The sequence below is a fragment of the Lethenteron reissneri genome, chromosome 24, assembly GCF_015708825.2.
Source record: "Lethenteron reissneri isolate LAM-NWPU_2019-01 chromosome 24, ASM1570882v1, whole genome shotgun sequence".
In the NCBI taxonomy this organism is placed as follows: Eukaryota; Metazoa; Chordata; class Hyperoartia; order Petromyzontiformes; family Petromyzontidae; genus Lethenteron; species Lethenteron reissneri.
The window spans coordinates 17,448,218-17,468,176 of NC_083802.1; the positions used below are offsets into that span (position 1 = coordinate 17,448,218).

A 19,959-nucleotide genomic window follows, 5' to 3' on the forward strand; every position below is an offset into this window, starting at 1 on the left:
CTATCACCCACTCTCACCATCCCGCCCTGACGTGGTCTCACCTTGCATTGGTTCTTACAATCTACAGCTAGTCTGAACGAAATGAAAATACTCGTCATCGGAAGAAGAAGAAAAAACGTGCTCAATCAGTAAAGACATCATTTCGACATCAAACTGAAACCTTTTTGCAAGGAATCATGTCTGCATTAACCAAATATACTTGTGGTGAACATGCAAACAACAAAAACGTGCTTTGATAGTATATGATGCATTGTCTTTGAAACTGATTGGCCCACACCAGAGACAGCTCTCTTTAGAGCCTCGTCTCAAGCAGTGTTAGACCAGAGGACGCCGAAAGGCGAACAGCACAAAGACAATGCCCTTATCACGACATTGAGAGCTCGGGGTGAGCAGCTACAACATGGGACCTCCCTTGCCACACGTATCTGTGATGAACGCAGACTTGATTCCTTGCAAAAAGGTTTCTGTTTGGTATTTTAGCATCTTAACACAACGGTTTTATTGCCAGAAATGGTCAAACCTATTCTTATACATCATTGCAAGTGTCTGTAACGTACTTAACCCCTCTCATATCACTCTCCTCTCCTCCACGCACTCTCCCACCTCTCATCTCACTCTACTCCCCTCCACGCGCTCTCCTGCCTCTCCCCTCTCATCTCACTCTACTCCCCTCCATGCACTCTCCCACCTCTCCCACCTCTCATCTCACTCAACTCCCCTCCACGCACTCTCCTACCTCTCCCCTCTCGTCTCACTCTACTCCCCTCAACGCACTCTCCTACCTCTCCTCTCTCGTCTCACTCAACTCCCCTCCACACACCCTCCCACCTCTCCCACCTCTCATCTCACTCTACTCCCCTCCACGCACTCTCCCACCTCTCATCTCACTCGAATCCCCTCTAAGCACTCTCCCACCTCTCCCCTCTCATCTCACTCTACTCCCCTCCAAGCACTCTCCCACCTCTCCCCTCTCATCTCACTCTACTCTCCTCCACGCACTCTCCTGCCTCTCCCCTCTCATCTCACTCTACTCGTCTCCACGCACTCTCCCACCTCTCCCACCTCTCATCTCACTCTACTCCCCTCCACGCACTCTCCCATCTCTCCCCTCTCATCTCACTCTACTCCCCTCCAAGCACTCTCCCATCTCTCCCCTCTCATCTCACTCTACTCCCCTCCACGCACTCTCCTACCTCTACCCTCTCATTTCACTCTACTCCCCTCCACGCACTCTCCTACCTCTCCCCTCTCATCTCACTCTACTCCCCTCCACGCACTCTCCTACCTCTCGCCTCTCATCTCATTCTACTCCCCTCCACACACCCTCTCACCTCTCCCACCTCTCATCTCACTCAACTCCCCTCCACGCACTCTCCCACCTCTCCCCTCTCATCTCACTCAACTCCCCTCCACGCACTATCCTACCTCTCCCCTCTCATCTCACTCTACTCCCCTCCACACACCTTCCCACCTCTCCCACCTCTCATCTCACTCTACTCCCCTCCACGCACTCTCCTACCTCTCCCCTCTCATCTCACTCTACTCTCCTCCACGGACTCTCCCACCTCTCCTCTCTCATCTCACTCTTCTCTCCTCCACGGACTCTCCTACCTCTCCTCTCTCATCTCACTCCACTCCCCTCCACGCACTCTCCCACCTCTCCCCTCTCATCTCACTCTACTCCCCTCCACACACTCTCCCACCTCTCCCCTCTCCTCTCACTCTACTCCCCTCCACGCACTCTCCTACCTCTCATCTCACTCCACTCCCCTCCACGCACTCTCCCACCTCTCCCCTCTCATCTCACTCTACTCCCCTCCACACACTCTCCCACCTCTCCCCTCTCCTCTCACTCTACTCCCCTCCACGCACTCTCCTACCTCTCATCTCACTCTACTCCCCTCCACGCACTCTCCCACTTCTCCCCTCTCGTCTCACTCTACTCGTCTCCACGGACTCGACACTGCAGAAACCGGCGACGTTCTGCCCAAGACTTCAGTCGACCGCCGCTCATTGTCCCCTGTCGAGCAAGCAATCTCAAACTCCCTTCCCCAGCCATCCGTGCCGTCAACTCTCTGCCCCGATTCAAGTCCAGGCTCCGGGATCGTTCTCCTATCCTCTGCTTTTTTTTGCCTCCGTCTCTTTTTTATTTTATTAATTAACTAAACCAGCATGCCTCCTTTCACCTGGATGCTCCAATCTCGTTAGCCCGTTGTTGTGTACGTGTCTTCGAACTGCGTTCGGACACTCTGATGAATCCGACGTGTGAGATATTTGACAAGTCATTCTGGGAACAGCGACAACGATCCGTGTGTGCAGAGTGAAAATGCCTATCGCAGACCCGGTGGCTACAACGCAATACGCGTCGACGGGAGTGTGCGTGTGGTGTCACGTGGGGTCCCAGTGGCGTGTGGGGCTCACACAGGGGGCAGGGTGTATAAGTGCTGCAGGTTACTTTGGTAGGTGAGAGGTGACCACACACAGGGATAACGGCTGATAATAAAACATTACAGACTGCCTCCTGCAGTGAACCGTGCGTCTGATGTTGCCGTATTGGCAAAGTCTTATTATGGCAAAGTTTTTTTTTTACAAAGCTGCACCGTTAGGAGTTGTGCTTTTACGGTAATTCATGAAACGTTCATGCAGAATAGCATGCATTAAATAGTTTTCTAGTTTTCGCTACGTAACGGTAACTTCTTTCGCGCAGCTGCGTTTTTTGTTCCCGTAATATCCAACAGTGCGTACAACAGTTGCGGATAAAATAGCATTAGGCTAACGGTTAATGAGACAATATAAAACGACCAGCCAAACATGCCGCGTGCGTTTGCGTGTGTGTGCTTGCGCGTTACCAACAAAATCTCCATCCAGTTAAGGCAAGACAAAAAAAAACGTGTCTTCTGACGGTTGTGAATCTAATACTAATTATTATTATTTAGGGACAGGGGATTTCGGTTGACGGTATGAAGTCAAAGCTACGCCAGGCGTAGATTGTCGGAAGGAAAATGAGTATGGATCCGAAGACCGACACCGACAAGAAGGTCCACAGCAATATCCTGTCCACGACTTGAGCCACGAACTTCCAGTCTTCAACCACCTTCAGTCAAAAGCACACGGGGCGCGCAAACGCGTGCAAGGGTTAAAAGAATCCACGGCAGCGATAGCAAACAGATTACAATGTTGCATCCGCTATCGTCGCCAAGGAAGACGCTAACTTTCACGGACATTGCATGCAGTGGTTGCACGGTAGGGGGCGGGGCAATGTTGCTTTGTGGACATCTGTGAAAAAGAGATGAATAGATCGTCGGATTCCTCCAACATAAATACACATTCTGATTCTCATGAGTTGTTTCCAGGTAAACATTTTAATCTTTACAAATTAGGGCCACGACGCCGGCCCCACAATGGTCTACTCCGTTCGAATGGCGTCTTTCACGCCCACCGTGAACCAGACGGCACGTAAGCGTTGTAAGCTTAATACACCTGCAGAATTAACCAGGGCGGCTTGCCGGACTGGCACTGCAAACCTCTGCAGTCAGCGGTGAACGAGCTGATGCTGGGACCATTGGCACCACTTCAGCAAGAGCTCTCTGCACGCCCTCTGCAGGTTGCAGGTGCACGCACTTCACACGCGCGTTTCTCTTGACATGTGCGTGGGTGGCTATCGCATTGCGTCTCGGGACGTGAGTCCACACCATCTGCAATGTTCACGGCGCGTATTTGTATCGCGCGCAGTGGTTAATTAATCTTGCACGGAATTAAACACGCCTCAATGTAAAGTGGTTATAAAGTTAAAGTTATATGAAGTGAATATTCTATTAAGTGAATGATCTACAAAGTGAATGTTCTACGAAGTGAGTGTTCTACAAAGTGAATGTTCTATTAAGTGAATGATCTACAAAGTGAATGCTCTACAAAGTGAATGATCTACAAAGTGAATGTTCTACGAAGTGAGTGTTCTACAAAGTAAATGTTCTATTAAGTGAATGATCTACAAAGTGAATGATCTACAAAGTGAATTATCTACAAAGTGAATGATCTACAAAGTGAGTGTTCTATCAAGTGAGTGTTCCATGGTGGTTCATGATGGAGTGGCGGTGCGGTGGTTTGCGCACCGTGCAACGAACCAAGCGACCAATATCTGAACCGGTCCTGGACAATCCCTTCCCCTGCCCCACACTGGTACGAGGTGGGGAGACCTTTCATCTAGCAGTGGATTTCCAAAGGGGCTACACGTGCAAACAAACGTGTGTCGAACTTCTTCCGCACCGTACAATAACTATGACAGTGACGTACCTACTATGCCTACATTCATACTCACCATTGGAATCTCCTTTGCCAGTAGCAAAATATGATAATTGGTTTTTTACCCTTCTATCTGGCGACAAAACTGACACCTTTTTCTACAAGGAGTCATGTTTGCATTGACCACAATACCTGCGGTCGGAATGCAAACAAAAAAACACACGTCCTTGAGATTGAGTGGTCCACACCCGAGACAGTTTTTCTTAGAGCCTAGTCTCACATGGTGTTGGACCAGATGACGCCAAAAGGCGCACAAGTCAAAGATGAATTACATTCATACTCTTTGGTTCTTTCGGTAAAGTCGCGTAGTTAGAAATAAAATAAAACAAATCACGACGTTTCGATGGCAACACAAGCGATGACGACCGCTTGTGTTGCCATCGAAACGTCGTGATTTTTGTATTTTTATTTAATTTCTAACTACGTGAATTTACCGAACGAACCAAAGAGTATGGATTCCAGCAGTCACGGAAGCTTCAAATCAAGATTATCCCTACATTACTCAAATTCTGATTTGATCCCTGATGATTTCACCAATAGTTTGGTGACCTCAGGTAAAGCAACTCTGATTTGGTTGTCCAACTGACGTGGCCAATCTTGATCTGGCATCTCAGTGGAGTTCGTCCATGGTGAGCATTGGGTTATGTTGAGGCCTTCATCTAGTAGTAGACATGCCATGGACGATAATGATGATATTAATAACCGCCAGGTGGTTCAATAACTCCCTGGGGAGACCTTAATTCAGACTGACTGACTGTATGTTTGTTGAACATCTTCCGCCCTTACGCAGCCAACCGTGCTAATCGGAGGTGCAGGGAAGGAGCGACAAGACCCAGGTCCAGTTTGGTTGTCTGGGCAGCACAGAGTCTTAGGGAACAGAGAAACGAGGCCTTCATGCACGCACACATCCACACAGTCGCAGAGCCACTTAGTCACACAGCCACACAGATGCCCCTGTGGGTGTCGGGCGCGTTATCCCTCCTGAATTGTGTTCTCAAGGTTTGACCTTGCATTTACACGCTCCGTCAGCTCCGCACCTCGCGTGCAGGGGTGCAGGCTGCACTGGGCGGCTTGTCGTGCAGCGGAAGGAATAGATGGAGCACACACACATACATAGCCCAAGACAGAGAGCCCGCGCTATAGCCTGCACAGACTGTTGGGGCAAGTGCTGTTAGCGAGTAGCACCTATGAAGGCCTGACACGGCACACGAGGGGCTGGGTGGCCAACACCACGCCTGGCCGTCCTTGTCTCCCCAGTGGCGATGTTTACACACCGCACCAGGAGAGGCCCAGGACCGATTCAAATAATCGTCACCGGAGTTGGCCGTAAGCAGGAATTGAACTCGGGTCGCCGGGTTCGTAGCGCAGCACGCAAACCATTGCACTACCGCTCCCCACTCATACATACATACGCACACATGTACACTCACAACCCCCAAGCCACACGCATCCATGCACACGACTACGCATGAACGCGTCTGTGCACACGCAGCCATGAGTGCAGAATGCACTCCCACACATAACCACACACACACACGCGCACGCACTCGCCTACATGTGAATGCGTGAGTAGCAACCAAGCTCTAAATAAATGAGTTTTCAACATAGATGATGTAAAGGTGCGTAGCCCCAGTGGTTTCCTAATATCGGAAGTAAAAGAGCATTCCAGACGGTCGCAGAAGCGCATCTGAAAGCGGGCGATGCGGTTGACCGCCATCTTTGTTCGATGGCGAGCAGCGAAAAGCCGCCGCTGCTGCTTAGAGGATGAGCGGAGTTCGCGTGATGGTGGTTTATGCTTCTTGACGATATCAGCGAGGCGTTGTGGTTCATTTGTGGCGAGCACTTTGTGTGTGTAAAGTATGTAGGACTGCAGTCGAGGGAGTCCCGTAGTGTGTGTCAGAGTGATCCACATCTCAGGATAATCATACGCTGATACCAGAGTGACAACCGAGGAGACGCAAGGCCTTTTGGCCATTTCTCCTTTTGGAACGCGGTTAAGATCGCCTGTGATTCGTCCGCGACTTTAATGACCAACACTGTGTTGGGCATTCACGATTTAGGCACCTGTTCTAGGAACAAATTGAAAAGGTCACCCTCGATTTGCCCAATTGATGTGGCCCCTCCTGCTTCAGTCCCTTCTTAATAAGCCACATTTGATTTGACCACTCTTTGTTGGCCAGAAAGATTTGACACTACTTGAGCATATTGGCACACGACAGAGAGGAAAGTGAAAACAAATGACGCAATGTGCAGTGTGCACCTACTACTGGCTATCTGCCCATGGATCGTGATCATGTTGTTGATGACTTCTGAGTTGTCTGCCTTTCATTGAGCCGCTCTTTAATTGGCCACCTGTGATTTGGCGACTACTTAACCGGCCATCCGCGATGTCGATGCTTCTGTTTTGACACTATACACGCACTTCATATCGCCGCCTGTGCTTCGGCTGTGAAGCGCACACACACAGACACACACAGATCAATACATACAGACGCACTCCGCATGCGAGTGGCATCCAACATTCGATCCACAGGCAAGCGACGAGAGCCATTACCGCGATCTTCTTGGCTCGAGACGTCCCACACGCACTCGCTCACCGCACCCAATCACCCACCCGTTCACCCACCCACCCACTCACCTACTCACCCATTCACCACCGACTTACCCGTTCACCCACCCACCCACTCACCCACCCACCCGTTCACCCATCCACTCACTCACCCACCCACACACCACCAACTCACCCACCGACTCACCCATCCACCCACCCACCCATTCACCGCCGACTCACCCATTCACCCACCCACCCACTTCATCACCCACTAACCCACCCACCCACCCGTTCACCCACCCACTCACCCACCCACTCACTCACCCACCGACTCACCCACTCACCCACCCACTCACTCACCCACTCACCCACCCACTCACTCACCCACTCACCCACTCACTCACCCACCCACTCACCTCTCGAACTTCGTTCTCCTTCTTGATGTGCCGCGTGATGTAGCGCACCGAGTCGATAGCCGTGAGGATGAGCCGCTCCGAGGCGCTGGGCGGCGACTCCCCGCCGTGGCAGGCGCATCCCGCGCGGCCCGGATCGGCGTGGTCCGCCTCGTCCGACGCCGTGTATCGGTCGACGTGACTCCGCATGCACAGGATCTTGGGCAGCTTGTGCAGGAAGAGCTGGCGCACCCAGGGTGCCATCGGGTGGTGGGTGGACGACGAGCGGTGGTGCACGTTGATGACGAACACCGTGATGATGATGGAGAGCGTGACGAAGATCATGATGAAGAGCAGGTACTCGCCGATGAGCGGAATCACCTTGGACGAGGACGGGATGATTTCCTCGATGACCAGCAGGAAGACGGTGAGGGACACGAGCACGGAGGTGCACAGCGAGATCTTCTCGCCTTCGTCGGAGGGCAGGTAGAAGACGAAGACCGTGAGGAAGGAGAGGCCCAGGCACGGCACGATGAGGAAGAGTGTGTAGAAGAGAGGCAGCCGCCGGATGACGAACGAGTACGTGATGTACGGGTAGAAGCGGTGGCCGTCGAGGCGCACGCCCTTGTTGCCCGTGGCGTTCAGGAACTCCCACTCGCCGTTGTCGAAGTACTCGCCGCGGTCCACGTCGCTGTTGACCATGATGAGGTCGACGAGGGTGCCGTCGTACGTCCACGAGCCGAACTTCATGGAGCAGTTCTGCTGGTCGAAGGGGAAGAAGGTGACGTCGATGGTGCACGAGCTCTTGTAGATGGCCGGCGGCGTCCACTTGATCCGGCCGTCGTGTTTCACCACCGCCTTGGTGACGATGGAGCCTTCGAAGCGGCCGTCGGCGCTGCAACGTGGGGGGGCGGGGGGGTGGTGCGTAAAGGGACAGCGCGCGGGCGCGATGTCACCTCGGGAGCGCGCGCGCGGAACAACGACCCGAGGAGGTGCTGTGGAACGCTCGCCCCGGCCGGACTGACATTACTCTTTGGTTACTCTTTGGTTCTTTCGGAGTGACATTGCCGAACGGGGGCCGTGTGTGGTGCTGGCCACCCACCCACCCCCTCGTGTGCCGTTCTGTCTTTCACAGGTCCTCGCTAACAGCACTTGCCCCGACAGTCTGTTAAGGCTATACGGGGGATCTTTGTCTTTGGTGTAACTGGTGCGGTGTGTAAAAACATCGCCACTGGGGAGACAAAGGCGGCCAGGCGTGATGCTGGCCACCCACCCCCTCGTGTGCCGTTTCGGACTTTATAGATGCTCGCTAACAGCACTTGCTCCAACAGCCTATTTAAGGCTATATGGGGGATCTTTGTCTTTGTTTTTCGGTATGTGGGTGGAGCGGTAGTGTAGTGGTTAGCGCGCTGCGCTACGATCCCGGCAACCCGAGTTCGATTCCCGCTCATGGCCAACGCCAGTGACGATTATCTGAACCGGTCCTGGGCCTCCCCCCTAGGTCGAGTCAGCCTCAACATTAGTACCTGGTGCGGTGTGTAAACATCTCCACTGGGAAGACAAAGGCGGCTGGGCGTGGTGCTGGCCACCCACCCCCTCGTGTGCAGTGCGGGCCTTCATAGGTGCTCGCTAACAGCACTTGCCCCAAAAGTCTACTAAGGCTATACGGGGGATTTTTGTCTTTTTGTGCATGTGTGCCGTGCAACATAATCCATTCCAGACAGCAGGCTGGTTATAATCTACGCGCTGTTCAAGGCCATACCACACTGAAAAAACTTGACAAAAAATGGAACTAAACAAAAATGTTGTCAAGGTCCCATCGTATCGATGTCACTTAAAGATGTTTCCTGCATTAGATGTATGTGTGTGTTTACCCTGCATTGCAAACCCTTGGCATATGTATTGTGCAAATGGCATGAATTGAATGCGTTATAAAAGTTGACGTCACTGTTTCTTTAAAACATTTTTATTGCTGTATAAGCATGCAGAGTCTAAATGGTTTTGATGTGTTTCTTTCTTTATTGCACTAGAAATCCAATTGGAAGAAAAAAAAATACAATTACATTCGTAATTACATAAGAGCACCCTCTTACGTTAATTTTAAACAAATGCAATTACATTCTGGTAACATTTTGTAAATATAAGAGACATATTGTTCTGCTATGTACACAGACACGTAACAAAAACCCAACTAGATTCCAAAAGTCGCGTTTCCAATGGAGCCGTTGGCCAAAACAGAATGTGAATCAAACACGTGAGCAGCTGCTATGAGTGGCTCTAGTGATTGGGGCCATGAGTCGTCATAGTACACGCGTTAAAACGTGCAAAGAGCACGCGTGAAAAGCAAGCGCTCAATGTTAGGAAGCTCAAATATTTTAATAACAACAACAACAAGCGTATCCATTCCACGCATCACAGTTGCTCAAGAGATAACGTGCACGATGACTGGCGACGATGATGCACCACCTGGACGGCAACACATCAACGTCATTTTACTTTAGCTGTCTCGCGAACATGCCCCCCCCCCCAACCACTACCCCCGGGACACGACAGAACGACGCGCAGACAGCCAGACATCCAGCCACGTGGCCTGGCTTGTGGGCTTCTGCCGTGGGCCACTCACAAAAAAGTGTCAGGCCGACGTTGAAATGCGTTCCCCTTGAAGTCGCGTATCACGTGTTCGAGTGAGCGGGGCCCCGCGGTTATGTAAACGCCGCAATACAAATCCAACCGCACACTCGCACGCACTCACTTGTCGTAGAGCACTATGTCGGGAAGCCATATCGAGCTCGCGGGAACACGGATTGAGTTAATCCCGCCGTAGTCGTCAGGATTCCATCGGAGATTAATATCCAGCCACTCCTGCCAAAACACGCACCAGTTACGCGTGCACTGACAGTTTAGGGATTCATTTGCAGGAGCAGCATCAGCGGTGGTGGCGGCAGCAGCAGCAGCAGCAGCACAATTCAATGTGTGGGCACGCACAGGTATTGAAATCTCCCCGTTAACCACATTTCTATCGAACGTTGTGTAACTGCGGTGCCGGATTACCTGCTTCAGCCAGACATTTGTGGTCATGAGCTGGTTTTTTTCATCCTGAAAATAAAAATAAACAGGACAAGCTTTACGCAGTGTCCATGAAAGTGCCATCGTTATCAAAGACTTATTATAATTAAACAACCATTTAAGTCAGATCAATGCAACTATAAACGAACACGTAGACTTGCACGTTTCAATATTTTTTATAATGGTGATCATCCCTCTGAACCTCCGGCTGCCGTGCTACGGCGTTTGGCGACACGCGCGTTATCGAGATTTGAGAGAATCCCCGGCGTTAAGCGGACACATCAGCTGTGATTGTTGCAAATGCTTTCTGTTTTGTGCCGTTACAGATTTACCCAAGCGTTACAATATTAAAAAAACAACAACATTAACGACAACAACACCAAACAGCCGTAGGGATATATAAGCCATATGCTGCTCTTGTTTCAACGACAACAGTTTTGATCTGCCGTCGAATTACAATTTCCGGAGGGCTCACCACATCCACCAGCTGGGCAATGCCGAGGCCAAACTTGACCTCCACCGTGTCGCTGAGCCTTTCCACAGGGCGCACCCACTTCTGGTAGTCCTTCAGCATCCTCTTGAGCAGCCGGTCCTCCAGCTCGGCCAGGGATAGCGACGGCACTTGGGCTGCGTGGTCCGGAATAGTGGACACATGTTTGTGGTGGTTGTTGTTGTTGTTGATGTTGTGTGTGAAAGAAGTAAAGGTGCAGCCATGCTGTGGTTGCTCGCTCACGCTACTGCTGAGCGGGAAGGGCCTCTTACATAGAGAGGGTGATCGAGAGCGTGTCCTCTATCGGATATTTTTGGCCTACTCTTCAATGCTATTAATGTTCTAAAATGTCTGGATGAAGGCCACTCCGCACTCGATACACACTACACTCTGTAGGCCATTGGGGATATTTGACCACACATCGCCACACTGGTCGGTGCAGGTTGGTGAGGAATAGAAATGTTGGGGGTGGGGGGAGTTGAGACCGGTTCTTATATTGCTCGCTACTGACGTTAACGATGGTCAGGATTGACTCAGACTCCCCAGGTTCATCGCACGGTGCACGAATCACTGTGCCCACCACCCTAGGTCGACTCAGCCTAAAATGAGTACCTCGTGTGGTTGTGTAAACATCACCACTGGGGATACAAAGGTGGTCGGGCGTGGTGCTGGCCACCCACCCCCTCGTGTACCATTCCGGCCTTCATAGTTGCTCGCTAACAGCACTTGCCCCTACAGTCTGTTAAGGCTGTACATCCATTAACGTGCAGGTTTTTTGTAGATCACTGTATCAATGCCACTTTGGGAGGCCTATATCCAGCAGTGGATTTGATCATGACTGATGATGTTGATGCTATGTGTGTTTCTTTGATTACAGGATGCAACCTTGCACAGTTCCGCAAGGGTGCAGAGAAAATAATCCAGGTGGCAGGGTATTTCCATGAAGAGCATCTAAACTATACAATGATCTCCCACGATCAGTAAAGAAGGCTCCCTCTGTTGCTGTTATTCAAACAAGATTATGAACGTATGTGTATGATGCAGCATTCGCATGCTGATATCTGCGTTGTTATTATTTATTTGTATCATTCCACTTCTTGCAGTGTTGTTGTTTTATACTTACTGGCTGTTTGTGGTTATTCTTTCTGATGAAACTGCGGACAAATGTTTCATTATTCATTTAAAATTTTTGGTTTTTTTGTACATAAATCTGTTTGAGAGCAATCATTTCATGATAGGCGCAATACAAAATACAGATGAATTGATTGATTGAATGATCCAGGTACAACTGTCTGCTCAAACGACTTCAAAAAATCTCCAAGACGATATAGACATGCATTACACTCTTGTTTAGGTTTTTGCGGTTGTCCGACGTTTCATTTCAGGTGCTGGGAGCTTCATCAGGAACTAAATATGCTCCTTGCACGTGCCGAAAAAAAACACAGTCCAAACCACAGACACGTGGCAAATGCAACCCAACACTTGGGAGAAAAAAGAAAGTTCGAAAATAAGTCGTGGATTTCAAGTGACCTTTTGTGAAACCATGTTCAGTGATCCATGCTTCAAAGTTGTGAAAATACTCTTCACACGATCGCCGTCACGAGCAAACAACCAGAGTCACGTCCCCACACCCCCCATCATCATCGCACTCGCTTCGTGAGCCATCGCCCACGAAGCAGCACCACAGCGGCCCCAGGGCCATCCCACCACACAAATGTCGCGGCGCTCAATCTCCGCTCGTTCGTCGTCGGGGAAATGGCGTGGCGAAAGGTGGAGCCGCTGTTCCCACCTGCGGCAGGAGCTGACGTCCTTGCCACGGCCACATTTCGTCAGCGTGCGGAATGAGTCTTGGCTGGACAGTTTATTGAACTGTCTAAACGCGCGCGCGCGGAGGGGATGGGGGTGGTGGTGGGGGGGGGGGTGAGCCTGCTTAAAAAAATATTTACTGACAAAATTGCGTTTCATCCGCCGTGCCAAATAAAACTCAGTCGGACAGGTGAAGGTACGAGGTGGCGGGGAATGGACGTGTCTGCTGCGTGTGCAGTTTCATCCGGGGCACGTATCACAGCAATAATGCTTTCTCTTTAGCCTGGAAAGCTTCGCCGAGTCTCAATACTATTTTTCAGGAGTAACCTGCATTCTGATATTCGGCCTAATTCCGCTTTCAGTGCTTTGGCGCGTGGGAGAAAAGCCGACTATTGAATTGATCCAAAAGAATCCACCAACCTCGCTCAAACGTTTGACCAGGTTGTAATTACGAGCGGGCCAGGTTAACCGTAACGACTTACCCCTTGCATCATCCAGGTTTGATCCACTACGATAGCTTAACATCTGATCCAGCAAGCCTCGCCTTCAGAGTGCATTATCACAGCTGGCCTAGAGCCAGAATCTTGGGTGGCAGGAACCCCAAGGAGTTCGAGTGTTAAATTCTGCACGCAATCAACCATCACAGCTCACGGATCTCTCTCCCTGTTGTTGAACTTCAGTCTCATTCAGACTCGACGGTGCTCTCAAATCCACGTAATGTCATTTCACGCGGGCCAAGAAATGTGCAGGGTTACGCGACAATTGGCCAGAATGTAATTGCTAGCGGGGTCAAAGCTAAGTGGAACAAAGTTAGCCTGGGTCCAGCTTTGATCTGCAACATTGGCAATTCTTCGGTTGGAGCGAGAGAATGAGAGGGAGGGTGAGAAACACAAAATCTAAACTTTTTCCTCCAAGCAAAAAAAAATCAATAACACACATTTTAGAGCGAAAGAAAGCAATATCAACTCCACCTAATCGGATCCTGGGAAAAGCAAAAAAAATACCACGGCTAAGAAATGAGATCCGAAAGAGAAAATAGATATTATTGAGAAAGAAAGCGAAGCATGCGGAGAAGCATGCGGACGGCGATGTCGCACAGGTTTCCTGCAATAGATTGCCTGCTTAATGCAACATGATATTACGTCCGGTAATGATTGATGTAAATTACACCCACCTGCTGCGCTATGAGTCTCTGTATTATATTAGGCAATTACATAACGCGTCTGCGCCCGTCCTATGCTAAATCAATGAGGCGGCTCGCGATTTTTCAAAAGGCATTTGCCGCGCCTCGTAACGAGCCGGCCTCGCGATCCGATTGCGGGAGCGAAGCGGCTTGACTCCTCTGCACCAAATGACGTCTAAATCTCGAAGCATCGACCCGGCAGCTGCCCCTGTGCACGTGACAGCCATGGGCTCTCATTAGGCACCGGAGGTCCTGTGATTTTTTTATCCCCCCCCCATTCCCTTCCCCCCACCTCCTCTTGGCGACTCGCCCCCCCCGCCCCCCCCCCCCGCCGCCTCACGGTGCAGTGGGAAGAGCCTGCAGGGGATGCAAGAAACCAATTAGGGGACATTAACGAGACGGAAGGCTAACTGGCAAGCGCGCAACGCAACAGAAGACATTAAATACCGATCTCCCGGAGCCGTCAATTGCGCCCGATATCACTGCGGGAATGAGCAGCCCGTCATCCAGCAGTGGATTGACAACGATGCCGAGACATCGCGAGGTTTGCGATGCAGGCACGCTCGCGTCATGTGGTGGGGCCAGGTTCTCGTATTGACAAACTCAACGACCGCCGAAACGCATCGACTCGGCTGATTTTCCCAAGGGGGTGGGGGGGGCGGTTTGCGTGCACAGAGCTGTGATTCATGTTGCTTTGCGAATGTAACGAAGCTTCTGAACAGGCTAAGATGCCATCTGTCATTGCTCTTGCGATGGCAAACGTCGTATTTATGTTTTATGTTCTTGGGTTTGGAGATAAGGCGCCATCTGTAGCCATGCGTGCGATTAATTTACGAGAAAACCGTAGGCGTTACAAAAATGCAGAGCAAATACAAATAACTTTGACGCAATAGAGCGTGTGAAATATTTACGAATAATATGCACGACTAACCAAACACATTAGCCTCGATCATCATCACCATCATCAAATGTCAATATAAAGTTAAGGGAACAAATGCTAAATATCTCCTATGAAATAATTCATTAATTCATCTCGAATCCCTCGGTATTCGCGAGTGTTGGGGCACATCTGCCCATGCTCTTCCTGCCTTCATGCATGGCCGCCTCCAAGTTCTGCTCTCTTTCTACAACATCGCCATCATTAATATTTCATATCATTCTTGTTTGGTTTCATGCGCTCATCTTATTTTTCATTTTATAACTTTTTACCGCAAGTCTTTCCTTCCAGCAAGGCCCTCGGCCGACAATTACGCAGCCAAAAAGGGTCCTCCTTTGCGCCCTTTCATGTCAGCCATCTCAGCCTTGTGAACGTTTTTGGATAAGCAAATCAGGCAAAATAACTCTCTTACGACTACACTTCTCTCTCTCTCTCTCGCACACACACCTCGCCTAAAGCATTCTAGACGACATAATGCTGTATGGAATCTGTATTTATCCTTGCGAAATCCGATGAGCTATGAAGCAATTTTTTTACAGATGTCCAGTAGTGAGCGTCCAGTTTGTTAGCAAGCAACTATTCAAATGTTGTAACATGGTTGAGAATACATCACAGCCCCGCTCACTGATAGGTGGTCAGAGTGGCAGTACAGAAATGAGTGCTTGAATCTATCTGTGCGGATTTTTTGTTATAATCCTCTCGTATTATTTGGGATTCCTTTGGGTTATTCCAATCTCGTCGCACGTGGTATGAATGAAATTGTGCCAACATCTGAATTCAGAGTCCTCCTGAAAAAAGAGTCTTGAGTCTAAGGAAGGCTTCATTTACAGTTTGTTTGGCAATCCAATGCTGAATCAAGCTTTCCCACCAATACAATGTAGGTCATAGGAGTTATTTGACCATACTTCACCGCGATGGTCAGTGCGGTTTGATGAAGGGGATAAAGGCTCAAAACTGGTTCAAATAACACATTCCTGCGGAGGGAGCTGGTAGGAACGTTGGGTTGCTCGGTCAATGGCCAGGGTCAACGGCGGCGTGGTGTATTCCGCAAATATGGCCGACTGTGTGGGTGGGCACAAGCCGGCGTGAGAAGGTTAAACGTTGAGTTTTATAAGGGCACCACGGGGTGACCAGCCCCTCCCCACCCAGCCCCACCCTTCCCACCCCCCACCCAGCCCCACCTTCCCCACCCAGCCCCACCCCTCCCTCCCCTCTCCACCCAGCCCCACCCCTCCCATTTTTGGATGCACGACGGACGGACACAATAATCCCCTGTGGGCTGGTGTCACCAGGAGGTTCCTACCAGTATCACTCTCTACTCATGCACGTTAGCATTGGTTGGGAATCCTCCTGAGTTCCCTAGGTTCACAGTAAATTGTGGTAACCGCTACGCCACCGCTCCACCCCCAGAAGAGACTTACCTGAGAAAATAAAAAAGAACATCACTGTAACAATCATACATGATAAACACAACACGTGCAACATGTCAAGCACCGGGGAGGCAGATGAGGTGGGGAGCGTCTCGGCAAGCGATGTTGAATGTGGAATTGACCATTACCCCTATCGTCTCGATGAAGTGCTTTGTCCAATAACATATGGCTACTCCGCAACAATTGTTACACAATCACGATACTGCTGATGAGACCCACAAAGTGCAATACTGGCCCAAGAGCTTGCTCGTGTGAAGAAATGCTACTTGACCATAATATTGGCTCGGAAAGCCAATTTAGACTGATGGATTTCAAACACATATTTGAATTCTCATTGTTATGTATACTGTATGTGAGGCTGTGTCTAGTTTGTTGTCCTTCCCCAGCACCTCCGATTTGCACGGTTGGCTACGTACGTTGCGAAAGATGTATCTACATAAATCGAGAACGGAGTTGGGCGTATATTATGCTTCCGCAAATCATAAGATGCGCGCGCCGTTCTGCGAGACGTAGCCTCCCGTCTGCGGATGAGAAGTCCCCACAAAGCCCCACTCCACCCCCCCCCCCCCCCACGTGGCTGATCTACGCTTGAGGTGTCTCCATCGGCTCTCCGGGTGGCCCTGCTTCACCGAGCGCCCTTTGTTTACGCGATGACACGAAGAGGGGGTGGGGGGGGGGGTCACGTCGCGCGAAAGGCGAGGTCAGCGGTGCGCAACTCGGGGAACAAAAAATCAACTCGCGGGGCAGGCAGCTCGGCGTGTGAGGGCTGTTTGTTGTTGTTGTTGATGTTGTTGTTGTTGTTGATGTTGTTGTTGTTGTTGTTGATGCTCTCTCGTGGGCTGTCGCTCTCCTTTGGTTTCCCCCCATTGTGTGGTCAACTCGGCAAGCACGCCCACTGAGCTAGGTAGCTCTCTCTTTTTTTTTAGAAGTGACTTAACCACACACGAAGGGGATTATCGTTACGTGGAAATGTATCGCAGACAAATGCTCTAAACCAGTGGCGCTTAACCTGTGCGGTGCGAGAAATGGCCAGATTTTTTTCGACGGCAAATCATCGAAATACAATCTAGATTTGAAGTTTTTGTGGCTGCAGGGATCCATACTCTTTGCTTCTTTCGGTAAAGTGACGTAGGTATAAAATAAAATCGATTAAATCACGACGTTTCGGGCGCAACACAAGCGTCCGTCATCAGGTAGGACAACCAATAGCAAGAAACAGCAAGGGCACGTAAGTACAACTACTTTGTGTCATCAGACCTATGTATGTCTTCACATAGGGGCGCAAGGCTACGGTAAATGTGACGAACCACTGCTCTAAACGCACGTTGATTCTAAATGTGGCGGGGGAAACAAAAAACCAAAGAGAGCCCGCTGAAAAATCCACACGACCACCAGGGAAAACGTGTAAACTACAAATGTACAGGCATCGTCAGAGTTTCAGGGTTGAACCCACGACCACCTGTGTACCAAGCGAGGTAGTTAACATCTCGCCACGGTGGCGCCCGCAAACAAGTGCAACACTCGGGCGCATTTATTTACGTTTTTGCTCCACCCGAGCAAAATTCACGGCGACGTTCATCGCCGTCGTATAAAACCCAACAGCGGCGTTCCCACAATTCTCTGCCGACACTTTGCAAACACCGAGCAAACAAAAGAGCGGCGATCACGACGACGGTGCTCGTGATGATGATGATGGTGACGATGTATTAGTCGCGGGGTTCTCGTCGTCGAGTGAAACGTGATTCAGGGCGCGTGCGAATGCGCGATAACGCGACAGCCAAAACACGAGGACACCACAATGGCACACGCGCACGCGCACGCACGCGCGCAGTGAACAAAACAAATAAATGCGCATGTCGCGCTCGACAATTAAAGCCGCAATTAAGGGGAGGTTCGGCAAAAAAAAAATCCCTCCCCTTTTTTAATGTGTTCGGGAGACATCGGCGCGATGTGATTGAAAGCGCGGACGGACATCTGTCGGCCGCGAGGCCGTGCGATCACCACCACCCCCCACCCCCCCCCCCACCACGCTGTCCCGGTTCGATGCCCAGTTGTTCCGGCTCGAGTCCGCGCCGCTTCGGATGACGGACGTGCGATTAGAATGGGCTCGCGTGTCAGGCATGTCCACGCGTTGCGATTTGCATATTACTGCGGCGGCAGATTGGGGGTCGCACTCCCTGTTGACGGGTAAAATGACGCGCCCCATAATCGGGGGTTGCGCTCTCCTCTGCGCGGCGCGGTCTGAGCCGCCCGGCAGCGATCGGCAGCGGAGAAGCGCAGAGCGCCTCGCGGACGAGCCGACGTTCGCGGCTCGGGGGAGTTGCGGCTTCGAACTCGCGACAGAGAGAGACGCTCGCCGACTTTGAGCCTTCCACACAATGCACAGACACGGGGAAACGCGATAATACGCCGTGGCGAGCCGCAGCCGCCGCCGCTTGCTGCTGGCTGCGAGGTCTTTATCCAGCGCGAGCGCACGCACCCACGCACGCACCAACACGCGCGCTGTGGTATTGTCTTTGTGTCCGCGTTTCTCGGTGTGCGCGCGCGCGCCGTAGAACGCGCTTCCGTGTGCAGGCTTCGTAATTTAAATTTCGCATAAAAACCGATCGGCGAATATTTTTTTTTTAACGGAGCACTAGCGTGGTTCTCCATGGGCCAGCAGCGCTCATCGTGTCCGCGTGCGAATATGTGCGCGAGTCTCTGTGTGCATTGCATTCGATAGCTGCTGCTGCTGCTGCATGGCACTCACCGGGCAGGGAGAGCATCACCGCCAGATACCCCACGATGTGCATCTGCAGTAAACGCATGGCCGTGGTGCGTCGCGCTCGACTCCTCCACTCGACGCGGCTGCTCGATACACGCGAGACGCGAGATCACGGGTACTCCGCCGACTTCATTTCGGCGAGAGGAGCGTGGTGGTGATGATAATAATAATGATGGTGGTAGCGATGGTGATGGTGGTGCTGGGAATAGGACGGCGGGGGTGGGAGTGGGAGTGCTGAACGCATGGATGATGGAGGTTGGGGATGAGGAGGAGGAGGGGGGTACAGGAGGACACCATTGAAAGCCGGGCAGCGAGCGCTCGCGCAAAGCGGGGTTCAGGTGCTCACAAGTGCGGACGAGCATGAGAACGAGGACGTTCGCACTTTATCGATCACATCGAGTGTGCGCTCTGCCCCCCCCCCTCCTCCTTACCCCCCCCCCAACACAATACCCCAAACCCTTCCCGCACCCCCACCGATATCCCGTGCACCCGCTCTCCCACTCCCTCCCTCCCACAAACCGCTCATCCGCCCTCCTCTCTGCACCCACGGGGTGGTTTATGGCAGCGGCGCGTAATTCATTAGCCCGTTATTGTGGGTCCCGCAGGACGGCTTCCATATCGATCGCTCGAGGATTGAAATCGAAAAGCCGATCAATGGCGAGGAGCGAGAGGCTGTCGGGGCCTTGCGCCTCCTCCTCGTTCCCTCCTCGGTTGCCGGGGTTGCCCGCTTTCACGCGTCACCCACGGCGACGCCTGCTTAGCGAGCAAAGCGCCGAGAGCAGCTTCTGCGCTGCTGCGGATGTTTCATTTGTGATTATTATTATATACTGTTTTGGGAATTGGTAAATATTATAAGAGATTGATGAAGCGGTGGCAAAATGGTAAGCCCACTGCGTTATGAACGTGTTTCATCATCATCATCATCATAATCCTCACCATCAGCCATGGACAATCCACTGCTGGATGGCACGCCTCTCACCCCAACGCCATCGCCATCTCTGCATAATACTCCACGGGACAGCTCCAGCACAGCAGCTG

The 19,959-nt window shown here is 51.3% G+C and overlaps 1 protein-coding gene across 2 annotated transcripts; it reads right to left on the bottom strand.

Moving 5' to 3' along the window:
* Window positions 1-1,880: 1,880 nt before the first annotated feature.
* LOC133346710 (neuronal acetylcholine receptor subunit alpha-5-like) lies at window positions 1,881-19,328 on the bottom strand. 2 transcript variants are annotated; one of them, XM_061558518.1, is made up of 7 exons: window positions 18,907-19,328; window positions 11,925-11,955; window positions 10,787-10,938; window positions 10,297-10,341; window positions 9,998-10,107; window positions 7,270-8,140; window positions 1,881-3,094 (listed from the first exon to the last, which is right to left on the bottom strand). In XM_061558518.1, exons 3-7 carry the CDS (start codon window positions 10,883-10,885, stop codon window positions 2,933-2,935), a joined length of 1,287 nt encoding a protein of 428 aa, XP_061414502.1. In that variant the 5' UTR covers window positions 10,886-10,938; window positions 11,925-11,955; window positions 18,907-19,328; the 3' UTR covers window positions 1,881-2,932. The 2 variants fall into 2 exon arrangements, with proteins under 2 accessions (XP_061414502.1, XP_061414501.1); XM_061558517.1 differs by lacking the exon at window positions 11,925-11,955.
* Between the last annotated feature and the right edge of the window lie 631 nt (window positions 19,329-19,959).

Bases quoted from the DNA above. Each gene is read 5' to 3' on its own strand.
- LOC133346710 (XM_061558517.1), bottom strand. From the start codon at position 18,964: ATGCGTTTACTGCAGATGCACATCGTGGGGTATCTGGCGGTGATGCTC. The intron at 10,108-10,296 runs GTAATCCGGCAC...GTGTTTTGGCAG, and splicing joins CAAATGTCTGGCTGAAGCAG to GAGTGGCTGGATATTAATCT. The intron at 3,095-7,269 runs GTGAGTGGGTGG...TTTTGACTGAAG, and splicing joins AGGAGAACGAAGTTCGAGAG to GTGGTTGAAGACTGGAAGTT.